This window comes from Phyllobates terribilis, unplaced genomic scaffold, assembly GCF_046119375.1.
Source record: "Phyllobates terribilis strain yellow unplaced genomic scaffold, ASM4611937v1 Scaffold_5__5_contigs__length_657084704, whole genome shotgun sequence".
NCBI lineage: Eukaryota > Metazoa > Chordata > Amphibia > Anura > Dendrobatidae > Phyllobates > Phyllobates terribilis.
In genome coordinates this window covers 591,580,550-591,602,666 of record NW_027362765.1, presented here as the reverse complement: position 1 = coordinate 591,602,666, position 22,117 = coordinate 591,580,550, and the positions used below count along the sequence as shown (strand labels likewise).

The 22,117-nt window shown below is 46.1% G+C and overlaps 1 protein-coding gene across 5 annotated transcripts in view; it reads right to left on the bottom strand.

Moving 5' to 3' along the window:
* The window catches only part of LOC141273710 (rap1 GTPase-GDP dissociation stimulator 1-like), a 592,027-nt gene that overhangs the window by 357,896 nt on the left and 212,014 nt on the right, over nucleotides 1-22,117 (bottom strand). For all 5 annotated transcript variants that reach the window (XM_073685973.1, XM_073685978.1, XM_073685977.1 and 2 more), the window contains one exon: nucleotides 9,062-9,205. In XM_073685973.1, the coding sequence (XP_073542074.1) occupies nucleotides 9,062-9,205 (144 nt within the window). The remainder of the gene's footprint in view (nucleotides 1-9,061; nucleotides 9,206-22,117) is intronic.

The window sequence follows — 22,117 nt, the reverse complement described above, 5'->3', positions numbered from 1 at the left end:
AGAGCTAGATGCAGAAAAAAATTATATTCAATTTGCAACCTGATGGAGGTCAGTATAGATGGACTAATAGACCAAGTCCCACACACTGCTAGAAGGCCAAATATTTTTTCAGAGCTAGATGCAGACAAAAAAATATTTTTAATTTGCAACCTGATGGAGGTCAGTATAGATGGACTAATAGAACAAGTTCCACACACTGCTAGAAGCCCAAATATTTTTTCAGAGGTAGATGCAGAAAAAAATTATATTCAGTTTGCAACCTGATGGAGGTCAGTATAGATGGACTAATAGAACAAGTCCCACACACTGCTAGAAGCCCAAATATTTTTTCAGAGGTAGATGCAGAAAAAAATTATATTCAGTTTGCAACCTGATGGAGGTCAGTATAGATGGACTAATAGAACAAGTCCCACACACTGCTAGAAGGCCAAATATTTTTTCAGAGCTAGATGCAGATAAAAATTATTTTTAATTTGCAACCTGATGGAGGTCAGTATAGATGGACTAATAAAAGAAGTCCCACACACTGCTAGAAGCCCAAATATTTTTTCAGAGGTAGATGCAGAAAAAAATTATATTCAGTTTGCAACCTGATGGAGGTCAGTATAAATGGACTAGTAGAACAAGTCCCACACACTGCTAGAAGGACAAATATTTTTTCAGAGCTAGATGCAGATAAAGATTATTTTTAATTTTCAACCTGATGAAGGTCAGTATAGATGGACTAGTAGAACAAGTCCCACACACTGCTAGAAGGACAAATATTTTTTCAGAGCTAGGTGCAGAAAAAAATTATATTCAATTTGCAACCTGATGGAGGTCAGTATAGATGGACTAATAGAACGAGTCCCACACACTGCTAGAAGCCCAAATATTTTTTCAGAGTTAGATGCAGACAAAAAAATATTTTTAATTTGCAACCTGATGGAGGTCAGTATATATGGACTAATAGAACAAGTCCCACACACTGCTAGAAGCCCAAATATTTTTTCAGAGGTAGATGCAGAAAAAAATTATATTCAGTTTGCAACCTGATGGAGGTCAGTATAGATGGACTAATAGAACAAGTCCCACACACTGCTAGAAGCCCAAATATTTTTTCAGAGGTATATGCAGAAAAAAATTATATTCAGTTTGCAACCTGATGGAGGTCAGTATAGATGGACTAATAGACCATGTCCCACACACTGCTAGAAGGCCAAATATTTTTTCAGAGCTAGATGCAGACAAAAAATTATTTTTAATTTGCACCCTGATGGAGGTCAGTATAGATGGACTAATAGAACAAGTCCCACACACTGCTAGAAGCCCAAATATTTTTTCAGAGCTAGATGCAGATAAAAATTATTTTTAATTTGCAACCTGATGGAGGTCAGTATAGATGGACTAATAGAACAAGTCCCACACACTGCTAGAAGGCCAAATATTTTTTCAGAGCTAGATGCAGACAAAAAAATATTTTTAATTTGCATCCTGATGGAGGTCAGTATAGTGGACTAATAGAACAAGTTCCACACACTGCTAGAAGCCCAAATATTTTTTCAGAGCGAGATGCAGACAAAAAATTATTTTGAATTTGCAAGCTGATGGAGGTCAATATAGATGGACTAGTAGAACAAGTCCCACACACTGCTAGAAGGCCAAATATTTTTTCAGAGCTAGATGCAGACAAAAAAATATTTTTAATTTGCAACCTGATGGAGGTCAGAATAGATGGACTAATAGAACAAGTCCCACACACTGCTAGAAGCCCAAATATTTTTTCAGAGCTAGATGCAGACAAAAAATTATTTTGAATTTGCAACCTGATGGAGGTCAGTATAGATGGACTAGTAGAACAAGTCCCACACACAGCTAGAAGGACAAATATTTTTTCAGAGCTAGATGCAGAAAAAAATTATATTTAATTTGCAACCTTATGGAGGTCAGTATAGATGGACTAATAGAATGATGCTATGCCCAAAAGGTTTTACTTCACTAGGTGCAGTAAAAAAATTGGTATTCTATACACAGGTGGTGTATCTTGCAACACAGATAGGCTACTCCACTGACTAACACACTCTGCAATAGGCCAAAAAGAATTTGCTTTGCTAGATTCAGCCAAATGCTGTGAAGAAAACTTGCACAGCACTGGCACAGACCTGCCTGGCAAAAACTGATAGGAACTGATGTAACTTAGTCCTGAAAAGGACTGCAATTACAATTAGTCTTTACTCCCACAACCTATCTATTTAAGAGCACAGACCAGCCTGATAAAAGTCGTAGGAAATGCTGTAACCTAGTCCTTAAAAGGACTGCAATCACAACTATTCCCTACTCCCAAGCTATCTGTAGATTTGTGCGAAAATTGGCTTGAAATTAACAAGGTATAGCACACACAGCAACAGCGGTGCCGTCTAACACGCAGCTGCAGCAGTGAGAAAATGGTGGTGACGGGGAAAATGGCTGGGTCTTATAGGGCAAGGACATGTGACATACACTGCCAATGACACATGCCCTTGCTTGTGTGAAAAAAAGCACTTCGCTCCGTGTGTGCACTGCTGATAGGCTGACAGATTGCACCTCCCCACTGTAAATGCGGGAAAGAGAAAAAAAAATGGAGATCTTCATTATTCCTGCAGAGATCCATCCCCTGACCCTCCCCCCGCCCCGCTGTACACTCAAACTGGGTATTAACATTAATTTTCATCATTACTGAGAAAAAATACAGTTATGATTTTGGTGCACGAACAGTTATCGAACATAACCTCGAACAGCCGAATTTTTCTCAAATCGTTCGTGTTCGCCGAACGGCTCGAACACCGCCTAAAACAGCTCGAATTTGAGATTGGCGAACAGTTCGAGTCGAACAACGCTCATCTCTACCTAATACAACTTTGAAAATTTGGACGCACCCCAATACCCCTTTGAAGAGACGTAGAGGAGGGTCTCCTGAAAAAAAATGTTCCCATTATTTGGAAGTGGGTCTCCCATAATGTTGGCCTATGTAGTGAATGCAAGGGCTGCCAAAAAGTGGGAGGCACTCAAATGCCCCTTGGAAGAGATGTGGAGGAGGGCCTCATAAAAAATGTTCCCATTAGAAAGGAGCAGGTTTCCTATACTTGTAATGTCCATGCACTAAGTGTATGGGCTGACAAACATTTATCCCTGGGGGGTATACATGAACAACATACTGTATAAAAAATATTTTTTATGGGCATCATAAACACCCTTTAAAAAAATTATGTGGGTGTTGCATCACGGACCACGGTCACCCTATGATATGGTGATGGAGGATGTGGATGAGGAGAAGGAGGAGGACAAGAGCAAATAGCCAAAATCAGGAAGCGTATACCCATGTGTGGGTGTGAAGAGGTGCATTGGAATACACCTCCCAAAAAAAGATACTGGATTGGAGTTTATGTTACGCTGCTATCATTCGGTGGTGTTGAGAAGTCTGGCCCAATCCAGCCCTTGTTCATTTTTATAAGAGTCAGCCTGTCAGCATTTTCAGTTGAGAGGCGGATGCGCTTATCAGTTATATATCAGTTATAATTCCACCAGCGGAACTAAAAACTCGCTGTGATAAAACGCTGGTGGCAGGGTAGGCCAGGACCTCCAAGGCGTAGAGAGCCAGTTCATTCCACGTATCCAGCTTGGATACCCAATAATTATAAGGCACAGAGGAATCACGGAGGACGTTGGTACAGTCGGCAAGGTACTCCCTCAGCATCTTCCCAAACTTTGCATTCCTTGTGAGAGTACCCCGCGCCTCAATGCCTGTGCGATGGGAGGGGCTGAGAAAATTCTCCCAGAACTTTGACAGTGTTCCCTTGCCTCTGCTGGATTGAAGTTGTGTCTCTATCGCCTGTACTCCTTGTTTGTTCAACGAATTGTGACCTCTGCCGCCAGCGTTTTCCGATCGGAATTTTTTTAATAGTTCCGCAACAAGGGCCTTCTGGTACTGCCCCATTTTTGTAGACCTGTCCGTCTCAGGAATAAGAGATATAAAGTTCTCCTTGTAGCGTGGATCTAGAAGTGTCACCAACCAGTAATGACTGTCACTCAAAATTTTGAAAACACGAGGGTCATGGGAAAGGCAGCATAACATAAAATCAGCCATGCATGCCAAACTGCTAACAGGCAAGACTTCCGTGTCCTCACCAAGAGGATGATTGACCATGCTCTCCTCCTCCTCTCTGTTTTCTGGCCATCCACACTGAACAGACGGTATAACAGTTGTGCAGGTAGTACCGTCTATAGTGCATGAAACTAGCTCCTGTTCTTCCTTCTCCTTCGCCTCTTCCTCATTGTCACCCAATCCACGTTGGGATGAGATGAGGCTGGGCTGTGTGTAATCACCCTGTATGGTTCCTTGCTCCATCTCATCGTGCTCTGCCTGCAATGCATCCTCTTTGATTGTGAGCAGAGAGCTTTTCAAAAGAAAGAGAAGCGGGCTGGTGGCTCTAATTATGGTGTCATTGAAGCTCACCATCTTGGTGGAGTCCTCAAAGTTTTGGAGGATGGTAGATATGTCTCAAATCCAGGTCCACTCCTGAGGTCTTATGTGTGGAGTCTGTACTGAATACCGATGGCCTTGTTGATACTGGTACTCAACAACTGCCCTCTTCTTCTCACAAATCCTTCCCAACATCTGCAGTGTAGCGTTCCAATGCATGAGGACATCACACACCAGTCTGTGAGCCGGAAGCTGCAAACGCTGCTGAAACACAGCAAAGGCGGTGGAAGCTGTAGTTGACTTTCTAAAATGGGCACACAGGCGGCGTACTTTAACAAGCTGATCCGGCAGCTCTGGGTAGGATTTGAGAAACTGCTGAACCACGAGGTTAAGCACATGGGCCAGGCATGGTACGTGTGTGAGCTCGCCTCGCCTCAGAGCTGCCACCAAGTTCCGGCCATTGTCACACATGACCATGCCTGGCTGTGGGTTCAGCGGTGTGAGCCACAGATCTGCCTGCTCTTTCCGAGCTGTCCACAACTCTTCAGCATTGTGCGGTTTGTCACCTAAGCATATCAGCTTCAGCACAGCCTGTTGCCGCTTGGCCGAGGCAGTGCTGCAGTGCTTCCAGCTTGTGACTGATGTGGTAATTTCGGAGATGGAGGCTGAAGAAGAGGAGGAGGATGAGGTGCAGGAGCTGTAGACTGTGGGGGCAACCCTGATTGACCTAGGGCCCGCAATCCTTGGTGTCGGGAAGACGTGTTCGGTCCCAAGGTCCAACTGGGCACCGGCTTCCACTATGTTAACCCAGTGTGCCGTCAGCGAGATGTACCGTCCCTGCCTACAAGCACTTGTCCGCGTGTCCGTGGTTAGGTGGACTTTTCCGGTAAATGCGTTGTTGAGGGCTAATGTTTTGGGACACGTGCAAGTGTAATGCGGGGACGGCACACTGGGAGAAATAGTGGCGGCTGGTGGCAAGCAGTCGTGAAATGTAGGAATTTAATAGTGTGGCCTGTGGGGCTTTGGCTGCGTATTTTCACTTGCACTGCAAGGACTGGGGTATGGACAACTGAATGTTGCGCTGGGACAAGGATGTGGACGTGCTTCTTGATGCTGCTACTTGAGAGAGTGCAATCACAGGTGCAGGGCAGGAGGCATCTTCGCATACACCATGGACAGGGGATTGGCTTGCATGCACAACAGTGGAAGAAGCAATGATGCCACCCGCAGACACTGTTCCTGGACCCTGGGTTTCGGCCCACAAAGTCGGGTGCTTTGCTGCCACGTGCCTGATCATGCCGGTGGTGGTCAGGCTACTAGTTTTGCCACACCTGCCGATGCTAGCCTGGCAGATGGTGCAAATGGCCTTGTTGGGGTTATCGGCAGAGTCTTTAAAAAACAACCAGACTCGGGAAGACCTAACAGTTGTACTGGCAACTTCCTTCATGTTGGTGTTACGGGGAACGGTTGCCTGCCTTCTGTCTGCGGCCACCACACTGCTTCTTCCTGCCTGTTGGGTTGCTCTGCCTCCCTCCCCCTGTGAGCTGCTGTACTCGCTCTGCATGTCCTCCTGTCAGGTTGGGTCAGTTACTATATCATCCTCCACCTCGTCTTCCACTTCCGCACCCTGGTCCTCCTCCTGACTTTCTGGCAATTTGGGCTCTCATCATCGTCCACCTGTTGTGACACTTTCCCACCATCGCCTTCGTGTGACCGTGGCTGCTCAAATATTTGGGCATCGCTACATGCGATCTCCTCTTGCCCCGCTTCAAGTGGACCGGGCGAGAGGCCCGAATCTATAAGTGGAAAAGTGAACAGCTCTTCAGAGTGTCCAAGTGTGGGATCAGTTGTCTCTGGGCACTCGGTATGGTGGGAGGAAGGAGGATCAGGGTGAGGAATATGCAGTCCAGACTCATGGCTACTGAGACATGACTGTGTGGAAGACAGGGTGGTGGTGGTGGCTAAGTGACAGGAATCATTATCCGCTATCCAACCAAATAACCTTTTGACACTGCTCTGGGTTCAATAGTGGTGTGCTGTGGTCCCCTAGGAATTGGGACAGGAAGGTCGGGCGAGAACATGTGGGTGTTTGTTGTGGCACAATTTCAGCTTGACCATGGTCGCGGCCTCTGCATGCACCATCACCATCATGTCCAGTTCCCAGTCCCTTGCCACGCCCCTTGCCCATTTTAAATGGAGGACAATATCTTCCACGCTCACTACAAATGGCTCAATTTGGAGCGAAGTTATATGTAATCCGTGTGATTGAGAAACCACAGTTTTAAATACCTGGCCTGTAGGTAACTATTTTGAACAGCAAACCGGTGTCGAAAACTTTGCTGACACACAGAGAAAAAATTAGAATGGAGGCCAGAAATGGCAGAATTTTCAGAAAACGTATATGTGATCCGTGTGACGGACAAACCACAGTTTTAAATACCTGGCCTGTAGGTAACTATTTTGAACATCAAACCGGTGCCACAAACTTTGCTGAAACACTGAAAAAAAATTTGAATGGAGGCCAAAAATGGCAATATTTTCAGCACAATTATATATGATCCGTGTGACGGAGAAACCACAGTTTTAAATACCTGGCCTGTAGGTAACTATTTTGAACAACAAACCGGTGTCAAAAACTTTGCTGACACACTGAAAAAAATTTGAATGGAGGCCAAAAATGGCAGTATTTTCAGCGCAATTATATGTGATCCACGTGACGGACAAACCACAGTTTTAAATAGCTGGATTTTTAGCGCTGAAATATGGAAAGGACCTGGCTGTATTCTGCGGTGCTAACAAGCAAATGGCTCAGAAAAACGGTGTTCTCTGGATTGCTTTTTAAGCAAATAATGAGGATTAAGATCCAAAAAAAATTATTCCTGGCCCCTGAGACCTGGGCCTTTGTCTATAAATGTCTAACAGCAGCAGAAGGCACAACTGGAATGGAGCCTCTTGTGCTATATGCACTGCAGTCTTCTATATACACTGCCTGCCTGCCTATATACACTGCCTGCCGGATATCTCTGCAGATGGATTAGTCCTCAGAAGGACTGTTTGTTGAGATGGATATGTGTAATGTACTTTTTTCTCCCTACACTACCTAATACACAACCAAATCACTGCCTGATTGCGGAGTAGACTGACGAGCACGGTGCGCCAGATCTGATATAGACCTGATGACGCTGTATGGCCAGCCAATCACTGTAATGCCACAACCAACATGGCTGCAGCATTACAGTGAGTGGCAGGCAATCCCTGCATGTTGATTGGCACTCTAAAGAGCGCCAAATATGCAGGGAAGGGACCCGAGCATCCGCCCGAGCATATTGCAAGTACATCTTGCAATAGCTTGCCTCCGGGCTTCTGGTACACGATACGGTTTCATCCGCACCCTCACCTGGGCCTCGGTGACAATGTTGTGTTGGATGACAGAGGTGCAGCCAGGCAGTTTGGAGAATTCGTCCGTATTCTGCTGCACTAATCTCTGAGCCTCCCGCCACTGCTCCTTAGTAAGGGAATCACTTATCTTTACCTCTCCTCTGGCCTCGTCCCTGGCTGGACGCTACGACCGAAGTCGAATCCACAATCAAACATTCCCTGTCTTTCCGGGCTTTTAGCAGATTCACATGATACAGTTGTTTATCTTTTCTCTTTCCTGGTTGGTACAGTCGATAATTTACCTCCCCAACCTTATCCCGGACTTCGTATGGCCCTTGCCACTTGGTCAAGAGCTTACTCTCTGCAGTGGGCACTAATACCAATACCAGATCCCCTTCTTTAAAGGACCTGTCTGCGGCCCTTTTATTATACGTGCGACTCTGCGCTGCCTGGGCATTCATTAGATGCTCTTTTACTATAGGCATGACCGCTGCGATCTGATCTTGCATATTTGCCACGTGCTCAATTACACTCTTATGCGGAGACAGCTCCTGTTCCCACGTCTCTTTGGCTACGTCCAGCAACCCCCTATAATGCCTGCGGAATGGCCTCTGAGTAACGAATGGCATAATCGACGACCACAAGTATGTCTTGGTGGCCACGAGTGGACCTTACAATGGACCCCATCAAATCCATCGCAATCCGTTCAAAAGGTACCTCTATAACCGGCAGAGGTACCAATGGGCTATGGAAGCTTGACATTCTGGGCAATACCGCTTACCTCAACATAAATCCCAGGCCAAAAGAACCGCTGCAAGATGCGCTCTTGCATCATTTTAACCCCTAGATGCCCTCCCAGCAGGTATGTGGGGTCCATCTCAAGTACTGCCCGATGGTGTGACTGAGGCACTACTAGTTGTTCCACGACCTCGTCCCGGATCTTGTCAACCCTATAATGTAAATCTTGGTTGACTGCCATGCGTGGAAAGACTGTCTCTGCACTCGGTTGCTGAGCCACCCCATTTACCTCTATTACCCTCAGTAATAGATATGTAAGGTGTATGAGTATTCTTGTGCATGGAGGAGGTCAGTAATAGATATGTAAGGTGTATGAGTATTCTTGTGTTTGGAGGAGGTCAGTAATAAATATGTAAGGTGTATTAGCATTCTTGTGTATGGAGGAGGTCAGTAATAAATATGTAAAGTGTATGAGCACCTTTCAGATTCTGAATACAATTTACTTACCACCAAGAAGTAATGAGACAATTAGGTCAGATGATGACTTCATTGTACACACGTCCTCTGTCTGTGAACTGTCCTGTAATCTCTGGAGAATATTACATAGAGTCTCCTGAACGCAGGCATCTACTAGTTGTATCTTCAGGTGTTCTGAAAATATAAAAAGCAATCACAATCAAATAACAAAATTCACATTAATATATCGTACTATTATCCTGATAAAATATTATGACACAACAGCAGGGCCTAAAGGGTTATATTAAACACATAAAAATTCTGTTGGAGGAGATGGAGCCTCCTTACATACAATATAGGCTGTTTTTTCTTATGCTTGTAAAGTAGCACAGGACAATGCTCTGCTATGGGATTAATTGGTAATCAACATATTTCTTGAGGATGGTGAAAATACACAATATGTTAGCTGGAATCTCTTTGTGGAGAAATTCTTGTGGGTTACTTCAGTAGGGTTGCAAACTATCTGTCATGTCACTTGAGATGTGGGAGGCAATTTCTGGAGTAGTGATTTATGTATGATCTTCTGACAGTCTGACTGATATATCTAGGCCTGACACATGTCAGAATGCCTCTTGATAGAGTGCCTAGTGCCAACTACAAAGTTGATGGAAGAGGTATAATGGTCTAAACCTACTTCAAGATTGGGTTGTTTCATTTGGTCCTATGAAAGTAAATCATAAAGTTTTTGCATGTCAACGTCCACATGTATAGATTGTGATAGCAAAATAATGTTTGGCCAAGTTTTATTTATGTTGGAGGCTGGACTGTGATTTCCATCTGAAAGCAAATTTGTTACTAGGGTTTTGCTACCCCATCTAAGAGCAGCATGATGTAGGGGTAGATACCCTTATACAAGTAATGTGTCACTTACTTTACTGGTTGCTGCAGTTTTGATTAAAAACTGCTTTCTTTGTTGCAGATGTAGCAGTTATCTGAATGCTGAGCTGTGTATAACCCACACCACTGATTGGCAGCTTTCTGTGTACACTCTGCATAGGCAGAAAGCTGCTAATCAGTGGTGGGGACAAGGCTGGATTAACTGGCTGCAGTCCAAGTAGGAATCTAGTTATAATCTCCTGCCAATGTAATTAGTGTTGAGCCACCCCCGTAGTGTTCGGGTTCGGTTCGGTTCGTCGAACACCGGGATGTTCGAGGAACTGTTCGTCGAACTGTTCGTCGAACACCTTAGAACACCGTCGAACACAGTTAAAACCAATGGCAGGCAAACAAAAACACATAGAAACACATAGAAAACACCTTCAAAGGTGTCCAAAAGCTGACAAACTGCTCAGAAGACGCTCTCTTTAAAAAAGCCGGCCGGCAATTCAGCAGCGGCATACACCGGTACCCGACAATTTAGACAAGAAGGAATAGAGCATCACACATAGATTAGATAGATAGAAACATGTCAGTCACACATATAAGAAGCACAGTGACAGTGTTGCTTACTGTACTTGTCATTTAGTGTAAAGGATTTATTTAAAAAAATAATAGTGTTTTCATGCACCGTCTCTTTAAAAAAGCCGGCCGGCAATTCAGCAGCGGTACCCGACAATTTATAACAGAAAGAATAGAGCTTCACACATAGATAGATAAAAACATGTCAATCACATATATAATAAGTACAGTGACAGTGTTGGTTACTGTACTTGTCATTTAGTGTAAAGGATTTATTTAAAAAAATATTAGTGTTTTCATGCACCGTCTCTTTAAAAAAGCCGGCCGGCAATTCAGCATCTGTACCCGACAATTTAGAACAGAAAGATAGAGCATCACACATAGATTAGATAGATAGAAACATGTCAGTCACATATATATGAAGTACAGTGACAGTGTTGATTACTGTACTTGTCATTTAGTGTTAAAATAAATGATTTATTTAAGAAAAATTGGCGTGGGGTTCCCCTTAATTTTAGTCTCTAGCGGAGGTTAAGCAGACGGCTGGGGCAGATGTTTGAAGCCTGGGAAGGGGGTAATACCCCCGGAGCTTCCCAGGCTACTAATATCAGCCCCCAGCTGAATACCTAGCCTTTACTAGCTATTAAAATGGGGGACCCCCCCAAAAAAATGACGTGGGGTCCCCCCTATTTTAATAGCTAGCAAAGGCTAGGCAGACAGCTGGGGGCTGATATTAATAGCCCAGGAAGGGTACCATGAATATTGGCCCCCTCCCAGGCTAGAAACACCAGCCGTCAGCCGCCCCAGAAATGGCGCATCCATAGGATGCGCCAATTCTGGCACTTAGCCTCGCTCTTCCCACTGCCCTGTAGCGGTGGCAGTGGGGTAATAGGGTTGGGGTTGATGTCAGCTTATAATGCCAGCTGACATCAAGCCCAGGTTAGTAATCGAGAGGCGTCTATAAGACACCCCCATTACTAACCCCATAGTCAAAGTTAAAAAAAAAACACAAACACCCAGAATAAAGTCCTTTAATTGAAATAAAGACACAATTCTTTATTGTTCTAAATTAAACTATACTTACCGTCACGCCGATTCCAGCTGAAGCCAACGATCTCCTGCAATAAAAGAAAAATAATAAAGCAACCTCATCCTTACCTTTCCATGGTTCCCAGGACAGCTTCAGCTCTGCTACATCGAGATGACAGGCTGGACCGCAGCAGAACGCTGCCATCCAGCCTGTCATCCCGCAGACACTGAGAAGCGCAGGCATGCTTGCGCTCCTCAGTGTCTCTCTGTGACGGCATCCAGATGAGCCGACAATGAACTCGGCTCACCTCATGCACGTCACTGACAGCGTGGGAGAATTCTCACGCTGAAGCGCTGAGTGCAGGAGAATTTTCCCATGGTGTCAGTGACGTGCATGAGGTGAGGTCATGTCCAATGAACTCAGCTCACCTCATGTACGTCACTGACAGCGTGGGAGAATTCTCACGCTGAAGCGCTGAGTGCAGGAGAATTTTCCCACGCTGTCAGTGACGTGCATGAGGCTGATATTTAAATTTGGCGCACAAATCGGTGATTGGTCGCGGGCAGCGTCCGCGACCAATCAGCACGGTAGTGTTTAACTTTGGCGGCAAGATCAGTGATTGGTCGCGCGCCAAGACCGCGACCAATCACCGATTTGTGCGGCACATTTAAATAGCGGCCGCGACCAATTGGATGTCAGCGCCGCTCCCCGGTCCTCCCTTCACACCCTAGCCGCTGATGTCCCCACAGTATCCGCATGGTGTTACAAAGGTCCGGACATTTGTGTTAAAAATTGCTGATTGGTCGCTGGCGCTGCCCGTGACCAATCACCGATTTGGGCACCAAATTTAAATATCAGCCGCGACCAATCACCTATTTGGGCGCTAAATTTAAATATCCTCCGCGACCAATCACCCATCTTGGCTCCACATTTAAACACCGCTGTACTGATTGGTCGCGGAGGCTATTTAAATGTGGCGCCAAAATCGGTGATTGGTCGCGCCCAGCGTCGGCGACCAATCAGCACAGCGGTGTTTAAATGTGGAGCCAAGATCGGTGATTGGTTGCGGCCGATATTTAAATTTGGTGCCCAAATCGGTGATTGGTCGCGGGCAGCGCCAGCGACCAATCAGCGATTTTTAACACAAATGTCCGGATCTTTGTAACACCATGCGGATACTGTGGGGACATCAGTGGCTAGGGTGTGAAGGGAGGACCGGGGAGCGGCGCTGCGGGTCGGGATACTTCTGCTGCGAGCAGTCGCTCATCTCCCGGCTTCTCGCAACGGAAGTATCCGACCAGGCAGCGGCGCTCCCCGGTCCTCACCAATACGATTAGCTGATTGGTCGCGTGCGGAGAGCGCGACCAATCAGTGATCTTGGCGCTAAAGTTAAACACCGCTCTGCTGATTGGTGCGGACGCTGCCCGCGACCAATCACCGATTTGGGCGCCACATTTAAATAGCGGCCGCGACCAATCAGCGAGCTTGGCGCCAAATTTAAACCCCGCTCTGCTAATTGGTCGCGGATGCCGGCCGCGACTAATCAGCATTATTGGCCCCAAATTTAAACACCGCTCTGCTGATTGATCGCGGTCGCCGTCCGCGACCAATCAGTAGTATTGGCGCCAAATTTAAACCCTGGTCGGCTGATTGGTCACGGTTGCCGGCCGCGACCAATCAGCAGTATTGGCGCCAAATTTAAACCCCGCTCTGCTGATTGGTCACAGTTGCCTTCCGCGACCAATCAGCGATTTTGACGCCAAATTTAAACACCGCTCTGCTGATTGGTCGCGGCCGGCGATTGCGACCAATCAGCATTATTGGCGCCAAATTTAAACCCCGCTCTGCTGATTGGTCGCGACCGCCGGCCGCGACTAATCAATATTGTTGCCGCCAAATTTAAAAACCGCTCTGCTGAATGGTCGAGGTCGTAACCAATCACCATTATTGGCGCCAAATTTAAACACCGCTTTGCTGATTGGTCGCGACCACAACCTATCAGCATTATTGGCGCAAAATTTAAACCCCGCTCTGCTGATTATTCGCGACCGCCGGCCGTGACCAATCAGTGATATAGTCGCCAAATTTCAACACCGCTTTGCTGATTGGTCGCGGTTGCTGGCCGCGACCAGTCAGCGATTTTGGCGCCAAATTTAAACACCGCTCTGCTGATTGCGCCGGGTCTGCCGCATACATATTCTAGAATACCCGATGCGTTAGAATCGGGCCACCATCTAGTTTCATGAAATAATTTTAAAAAAAATTGACGTGGGGCTTCGCACTACATTTGTGTCCAGCCAGGTACAGCAGGCAGGAACGGACTGCCCCCAACCACCAGCTGCCTATTTGTACCTGGCCGGACACAACAATGTAGGGAAGCCCTTTTTTTCTTAATTATTTCATGAATTTCATGAAATAATTAAAAAAAAAAATACGTGGGGCTTCGCCCTATTTTTGTGTCCAGCCAGGTACAACTAGGCAGCTGGGGGCTGGAATCTGCAGCGCAGGGAGGCCCAAGCTTTCTGGGCCCCACCCGCTGCAAATTGCAGTCCGCAGCCACCCCGGAAAATGGCGCATTCATAGAAGCGCCATCTTCTGGCGCTGTACCCAACTCATCCAGGGCCCTGGTGCGGTGGCTCACTGGGTAATAAAGGGGTTAGGGCCAGCTTGGCATTATCAGCTGGCCCTAAGCCCGAAATTCATGGGGTCACGCCAATATTAGACATGACCACTATGAATTTCTAGTAAAGTATTTAAAAAAAACACAACACCCAGAAAAAAGTCCTTTAATTGAAATAAACACACAATTCTTTATTGTTCTAAATTAAACCATACTTACCGTCACGCCCATTCCAGCTGAAGCCAACGATCTCCTGCAATAAAAGTAAAATAATAAAGCAACCTCATCCTTACCTTTCCATGGTTCCCACGATGGCTCCAGCTCTGCTACATCGAGATGACAGGCTGGACCGCAGCAGAACGCTGCCATCCAGCCTGTCATCCCGCAGACACTGAGAAGCGCAGGCTTGCTTGCGCTCCTCAGTGTCTGGCTGTGACGGCATCCAGATGAGTCGAGGTCATGTCCAATGAACTCAGCTCACCTCATGTACGTCACTGACAGCGTGGAAGAATTCTCCTGCACTCAGCGCTTCAGCGTGAGAATTCTCCCACGCTGTCAGTGACGTACATGAGGTCAGCTGAGTTCAATGGACATGAATGAGCTCACCTCATGCACGTCACTGACAGCGTGGGAAAATTCTCCTGCACTCAGCGCTTCAGCGTGAGAATTTTCCCACGCTGTCAGTGACGTGCATGAGGTGAGCTCATTCATGTCCAATGAACTCGGCTCACCTCATGCACGTCACTGACAGCGTGGGAAAATTCTCACGCTGAAGCGCTGAGTGCAGGAGAATTCTCCCACGCTGTCAGTGACGTGCATGAGGTGAGCCGAGTTCATTGTCGGCTCATCTGGATGCCGTCACAGCGAGACACTGAGGAGCGCAAGCATGCCTGCGCTTCTCAGTGTCCGCGGGATGACAGGCTGGATGGCAGCGTTCTGCTGCGGTCCAGCCTGTCATCTCGATGTAGCAGAGCTGAAGCCATCGTGGGAACCATGGAAAGGTAAGGATGAGGTTGCTTTATTATTTTACTTTTACTGCAGGAGATCGTTGGCTTCAGCTGGAATGGGCGTGGTGGTAAGTATGGTTTAATTTAGAACAATAAAGGATTGTGTCTTTATTTCAATTAAAGGACTTTATTCTGGGTGTTTGTGTTTTCTTTTAACTTTGACTATGGGGTTAGTAATGGTGGTGTCTTATAGACGCCTCTCCATTACTAACCTGCGCTTGATGTCAGCTGGCATTATAAGCTGACATCAACCCCAGCCCTATTACCCCACTGCCACCGCTACAGGGCAGTGGGAAGAGCGAGGCTAAGTGCCAGAATTGGCGCATCCTATGGATGCGCCATTTCTGGGGCGGCTGACGGCTGGTGTTTCTAGCCTGGGAGGGGGCCAATATTCATGGTACACTTCCTGGGCTATTAATATCAGCCCCCAGCTGTCTGCCTAGCCTTTGCTAGCTATTAAAATAGGGGGGACCCCACGTCATTTTTTTGGGGGGGGTCCCCCATTTTAATAGCTAGTAAAGGCTAGGTATTCCGCTGGGGGCTGATATTAGTAGCCTGGGAAGCTCCGTGGGTATTACCCCCTTCCCAGGCTTCAAACATCTGCCCCAGCCGTCTGCTTAACCTCCGCTAGAGCCTAAAATTAAGGGGAACCCCACGCCAATTTTTTTTAAAATAAATCCTTTATTTTAACACTAAATGACAAGTACAGTAATCAACACTATCACTGTACTTCTTATATATGTGACTGACATGTTTCTATCTATCTAATCTATGTGTGATGCTCTATTCCTTCTATTCTAAATTGTCGGGTACAGATGCTGAAATGCCGGCCGGCTTTTTTAAAGAGACAGTGCATGAAAACACTTTTATTTTTTTTAATAAATCCTTTACACTAAATGACAAGTACAGTAAGCAACACTGTCACTGTACTTCATATATATGTGACTGACATGTTTCTATCTATCTAATCTATGTGTGATTCTCTATTCTTTCTATTCCAAATTGTCGGGTACCGCTGCTGAATTGCCGGCCGGCTTTTTTAAAGAGACGGTGCATGAAAACACTATTATTTTTTTTGATAAATCCTTTACACTAAATGACAAGTACAGTACGCAACACTGTCACTGTACTTCATATATATGTGGCTGACATGTTTCTATCTATCTAATCTATGTGTGAAGCTCTATTCTTTCGGTTCTAAATTGTCGGGTACCGGTGTATGCCGCTGCTGAATTGCCGGCTTTTCATGTTTCACTGTGAGCACTGTTCCCATCGATTTGGGCAATCACTGTAATGCCACAACCACCATGGCAGTGGCATTACAGTGAGTGGCAGACAATCCCTGCATGATTGGTGCTCTAAATAGCGCCAGACATGCAGGACACGCTTTTGGTGCACGAACAGTTATCGAACATAACCTTGAACAGCCGAATTTTTTGCAAATCGTTCGGGTTCGTCGAACAACTCGAACACCGCCCAAAACAGCTCGAATTTGAGATTGGCGAACAGTTCTAGTCGAACACCGCTCATCTCTAAATGTAATACAGTCATAATACAGACCATTACGTGATACATTGCTGGAATCAGAGTCTCTTCTCTACATCTTGCTGCTTTCAAATTGGGTAGGAAAAACTTGCTGACAGATTCCCTTTAAGATCGTCATTGAAATAAATTGAGGTGCTAACTGGGAACCAAATCCAAAATTTATTGAAAACCTTTCTATAAGTGTGTTGTCTGTAATAGGAGCAAAGTAAAAAATGATACCATATAAATATACTTTGGATTCAGATGATCAAAATGCACATATAGATGTAACTTTTGGGAGTACCTTTTAGCCTTGTGATCTATATGTATATGACTTCACTTGATACTAGACAAGTACAGAACTATTGGCATTGGCAATCCCAGCAGGTCAAGTTTTGCAAATCTTTACCCGGGTTGAAGAGAGGACTAATTTGTCTTCAGGGATGAGTTAAAACTATATACCTTGTCCATCAACTTACGGGAAAGTATGTAGATGCCATTTTAATACTGTGAATAGAGTCCAAAGGGCTGTTCCTGAGGTTTGTGGAAATTCTGAATAGAAACAATCTAGGTATTTACTTTATGAATCAAGTGCCAAAGGAAGCCATTCACTTCTTCCTACAATCTACACAAGATGACACTGGAATCTGGTCTCCACCAAAAACGCATACGCACCAACAGTCTCATAATCTCTGTACTCCTAATAAGAGGTATCCATAAGGAACAACACTTAAAGCATCACATTTTTTTTTTATTTCACCACTGAAATGGTGATTAAAATCTAAGTCCCCTGCCCATGCCTAATACTTACTGTTACGCTCACGCCCGAACTAACTGGCGTGAGCGTGGTTAGTGATCCCACTGGACCATGAACCGAGGAGTGCCTGGAGGGGCGTGACTAAGTATCAACTCGGTCCGACCAAGGTCGCATGGCGGCTCAGTCGACTCCATGAACCAGGGAGGAACCGAGCAGAGGGACTAGGTGCTACTCCAGGTCAGACCCCGGTCACAGCTGTTGACCCACACCGGGGAATGCAAGAACAGGCAGGCACAGCTGGTATGCAGACAGGTGGGTACTGGCAGGCATGGCTGGTATGCAGACAGGCGGGTACTAGCAGGCACGGCTGGTATGCAAACAGGTGGGTACTGGCAGGCACGGCTGGTATGCAGACAGGCGGGTACTAGCAAGCACGGCTGGTATGCAGACAGGTGGGTACTAGCAGGCATGGCTGGTATGCAGACAGGTGGGTACTAGCAGGCACGGCTGGTATGCAGACAGGTGGGTGCTGACAGGCACAGCTGTAATGCAGACTGGCAGGTACTGGCAGGTATGAACGCAGGCTGGATAGGGACCAGTACAGACTGGGATACAGGAACAGAGCCGCATCTGCGGTGGACTACCAGAGCAGAACCGCAGGCGCGGTGGACAAGCGGGGTAGAGCAGATCGAAACTGCAGGTGCGGTGGACAAGCAGAGCAGAGCGAAACCGCAGATGCGGTGAACAAGCAGAGCAGAGCGAAACCGCAGATGCAGTGAACAAGCAGAGCAGAGAGAAACCACCGGTGTGGTGAACAAGTAGAGCAGAGCGAAACCGCAGGTGCGGTGAACAAGCAGAGCAGAGCGAAACCGCAGATGCGGTGAACAAGCAAAGCAGAGCGAAACCGCAAGTGCGGTGAACAAGCAGAGCAGAGTGAAACCGCAGGTGCGGTGAACAAGCAGAGCAGAGCGAAACCGCAGGTGCGGTGAACAAGCAGAGCAGAGCGAAACCGCAGGTGCGGTGAACAAGCAGAGCAGAGCGAAACCGCAGATGCGGTGAACAAGCAAAGCAGAGCGAAACCGCAAGTGCGGTGAACAAGCAGAGCAGAGCGAAACCGCAGGTGCGGTGAACAAGCAGAGCAGAGCGAAACCGCAGGTGCGGTGAACAAGCAGAGCAGAGCGAAACCGCAGGTGCGGTGAACAAGCAGAGCAGAGCGAAACCGCAGATGTGGTGGAGAAGCAGAGCAGAGCGAAACCGCAGATGTGGTGGACAAGCAGAGCAGAGCAGAAGGTGCAGGCAGACAGGACAGGGCTCTGTTCACATGGAACAGACTGGAAAACACAGGAAGATAGTTAGAACACAGGAGGTAGATACGGAGGCAGGGAAACGGGACAATCAGAACCAGATACACACAGGCTACTTGCTATGAAGTAGTGAGTGGAAACAAAACTCACAAACAGAAGTACAGAGACAATGAGTTGGAGTTAGGTGCAGGTTCAGACACTGCAGGAAAAGGGAAAGTTCGGACATAGAGACAGATAGGTAATGGGCTAGACAGGAACTGAACCAGGAACAAGATACAGGAACGAGCCTGGGAACTCAGCCCCCAGGGTGGCGGAAGCAGACTAGAAGTCACAGATACAGGCAACAGACCTGGGTATACAGCCCCCAGGGTGGCAGAACGGACTAGAAGTCACAGATACAGGTACCAGGCCTGGGTATACAGCCCCCAGGGTGGCGGAAACAGACAAGATACAGGACAGAACCTGGCAACTCAGTTGCAAGGAACACACTGAAGGAAAGTGTTTCTCAGGCACCTCATACTGGGTGGAGGGGGTTTACGTATCCAGTGACTCACAGCAATAGGCTGGGGAGGCATTAGGAGTGCGCACACAGTAACTATAAGAATCAGGCAGTAACCGCGCCGCCGCCCTAAGCAATAAGACAAGAGACACAGCAGATATTGGAGCAAAGTGTGCAGCCTGGACTGATAGGTAAGATGGCGGTATTGCATGGTGGGAGATGGTAAGCCATGCCAGCACGCTGCCAGAGATGTTACACTTACCTTTTCATCTGTTTTCGCCTCTCCAGTCCATCTCCTGCAGTTTGTGAACTTTCGGCAGCTCCAGTGTCTCATGGAGTGAGCCCAAGGTCACTAATCAATGTAAGTCTATGAGAGCCTCATTATGGCCTCGTTCTGGCACTCATAGACTTGCATTAAGAGCTTGTGACGTAGCATCTGACTTCCGGCAAGTCAGAAGCTGCTGCACTCACAAGATGGCGCCGAGGGATGGGAACGGTGAAGACGCCAGAGGGTGAGTATATGACCAGGGGCAGGGGATTTACGTTTAAAACACCACTCAGGGGGTGAAAAAACCCCCGTTGTAGTGGTGATTTAAGATTTTGAAGGAACTGCTCCAAGACAGAGGACTTAATGACCTAAACCAATGACCTTCAACAACAATTTCTGGAAAGCGTGTAACCCAGGAAGTTATCAGAGTGTTACAATACTGGTGGAGTACAGCTGAAATCCAATGGCCGGAGGAGCACAAGCACTTAACAGCAAGTGGTCGTAGAAGTCATTGGAAGTAGCAATAGGAGTTATAGAAACAATCCGGAGGGGTGGGAATAGTCTGGGTCAGACAGTTCTCAGAAGCTGGAGATGGGAACTAGACACAATACTCAAGCAATGAGCAAGTGTTCCATCAGGCCTTAATAGGCCTAAACAGAAAACAAGATGGCTTCTACAAGTTTAACATCTGCCATCTTAGTAAAAGGCCATTGCAGAATGCAACAGCCGCCTCCAGTGGTAAGGAGTGGAAATGCAGCACAATTTATCGAAGTGAATAATAGGAGTCACTAGTGGTCAATTTGCAGAAGGACAGGACAACAGAAGCCTGACACAAAGAGGCATATAAAATGTCCTTTTGGCAACTCGTAGCAAATTACTGACCCCCAGAAAAATGAAAAACATTGGGATTCAGATTTGCTTGTTTGGGAGAATTGACCTTTGTCAAAATTTAATTATGGATATGCTCCAGAATTTCTTGGGTATGTTAGGTACTGATTGAGATCTGATAGATCTGTTCTTCCCACCACACCGGGAATCCCATGTTGGAGGGGGAAAAAAACCTTAGGAACTATTTGGTCCACAGCCATTTTGTAAACAAATGTATAATCCAACAATCATGTGGATTAACCAAAAAGTAATATGCACTTTCAAATGTATAAACTGTAAAGCAGGCAAGTATATTCACAAGAGTAACATCTTTATGAGTACTTCTATGGGCCAAACCTATACAAATAGAAACATTTCTAACTGCAAAACCAGTTTTTCAAGTTACAATTAGTGCTGTTTAAAAGAGGATATGACTGGGGTAAACATCTTCTTAAAAAATAATTTAGTTAAATCCATAGAATCCGCTCTTGACAGCCTGAAGGCTAGAATGATCATTCGGCCTTCACCAGATTGATGGCGCAGTGATAATATTCTTCTAAAATCCATATGCTGTAAGCCTATACAGGCTTGTTATACAGGTGGATACAGTTACCAAGAGCATTTGGAACTACGTGGCAAGTAGTGATTCCAGAAGGGATGGAGTCTAGCATGGTGAAGGAAGCCCATGAGAGGGGCACCCACTTCATAATTGAGAGAACCTTTCAATGGCTACAGTGGATTGTGTACTGGCCACAACTACATCGAGTAGTAGAGGAAGTTTTCCTGAAGTGTAGTCAATGTAAATTGACTAAACACCTTGAACAGCGATCACCTACCCAGGTGACACGGACGTCTGAGTAGCTAAAATTGTTGATGGTAGACTACCTCATGATTGGCCCGTCAATGGTTGTTAAGTAGTTAAGTCTGTGGCCTGAGCCATCTGTTGCAACTCCATCCAGGAGGATCAGAAGATGAAGTGGCCTGAATTTGTACCTGAATTAGTGTGGGTATACAACAAATCGGGATCATGCAACAACAAGGTATACCTCTTACACGTTGCTGTTTTGTCGTAACAGCCGTGAAATCACTAAGCTGGAATTTGACCCAGAAGAAGATTGCACAACAATGAATAATTCCACTTGGTTGCGAGAACACCAACATCGGTTACAGACATTGAGCAGTCTAGATGGGCAGAGATGAACCACTGTAGCGGTTCTAAAAATTTGTCTTGTTCGTATCTTCAAATAATTTTTGCCTTTTTCTTGTGATATAGAGCTTAATTTTATGCCTATATATTTATATATGATTACATACAGTACAGACCAAAGGTTTGGACACACCTTCTCATTTAAAGATTTTTCTGTATTTTCATGACTATGAAAATTGTACATTCACACTGAAGGCATCAAAACTATGAATTAACACATGTGGAATTATATACTTAACAAAAAAGTGTGAAACAACTGAAAATATGTCTTATATTCTAGGTTCTTCAAAGTAGCCACCTTTTGCTTTGATGACTGCTTTGAACACTCTTGGCATTCTCTTGATGAGCTTCAAGAGGTAGTCACCGGAAATGGTCTTCCAACAATCTTGAAGGAGTTCCCAGAGATGCTTAGCACTTGTTGGCCTTTTTGCCTTCACCTTGCGGTCCAGCTCACCCCAAACCATCTCGATTGGGTTAAGGTCTGGCGACTGTGGAGGCCAGGTCACCTGGCGTAGCACCCCATCACTCTCCTGCTTGGTCAAATAGCCCTTACACAGCCTGGAGGT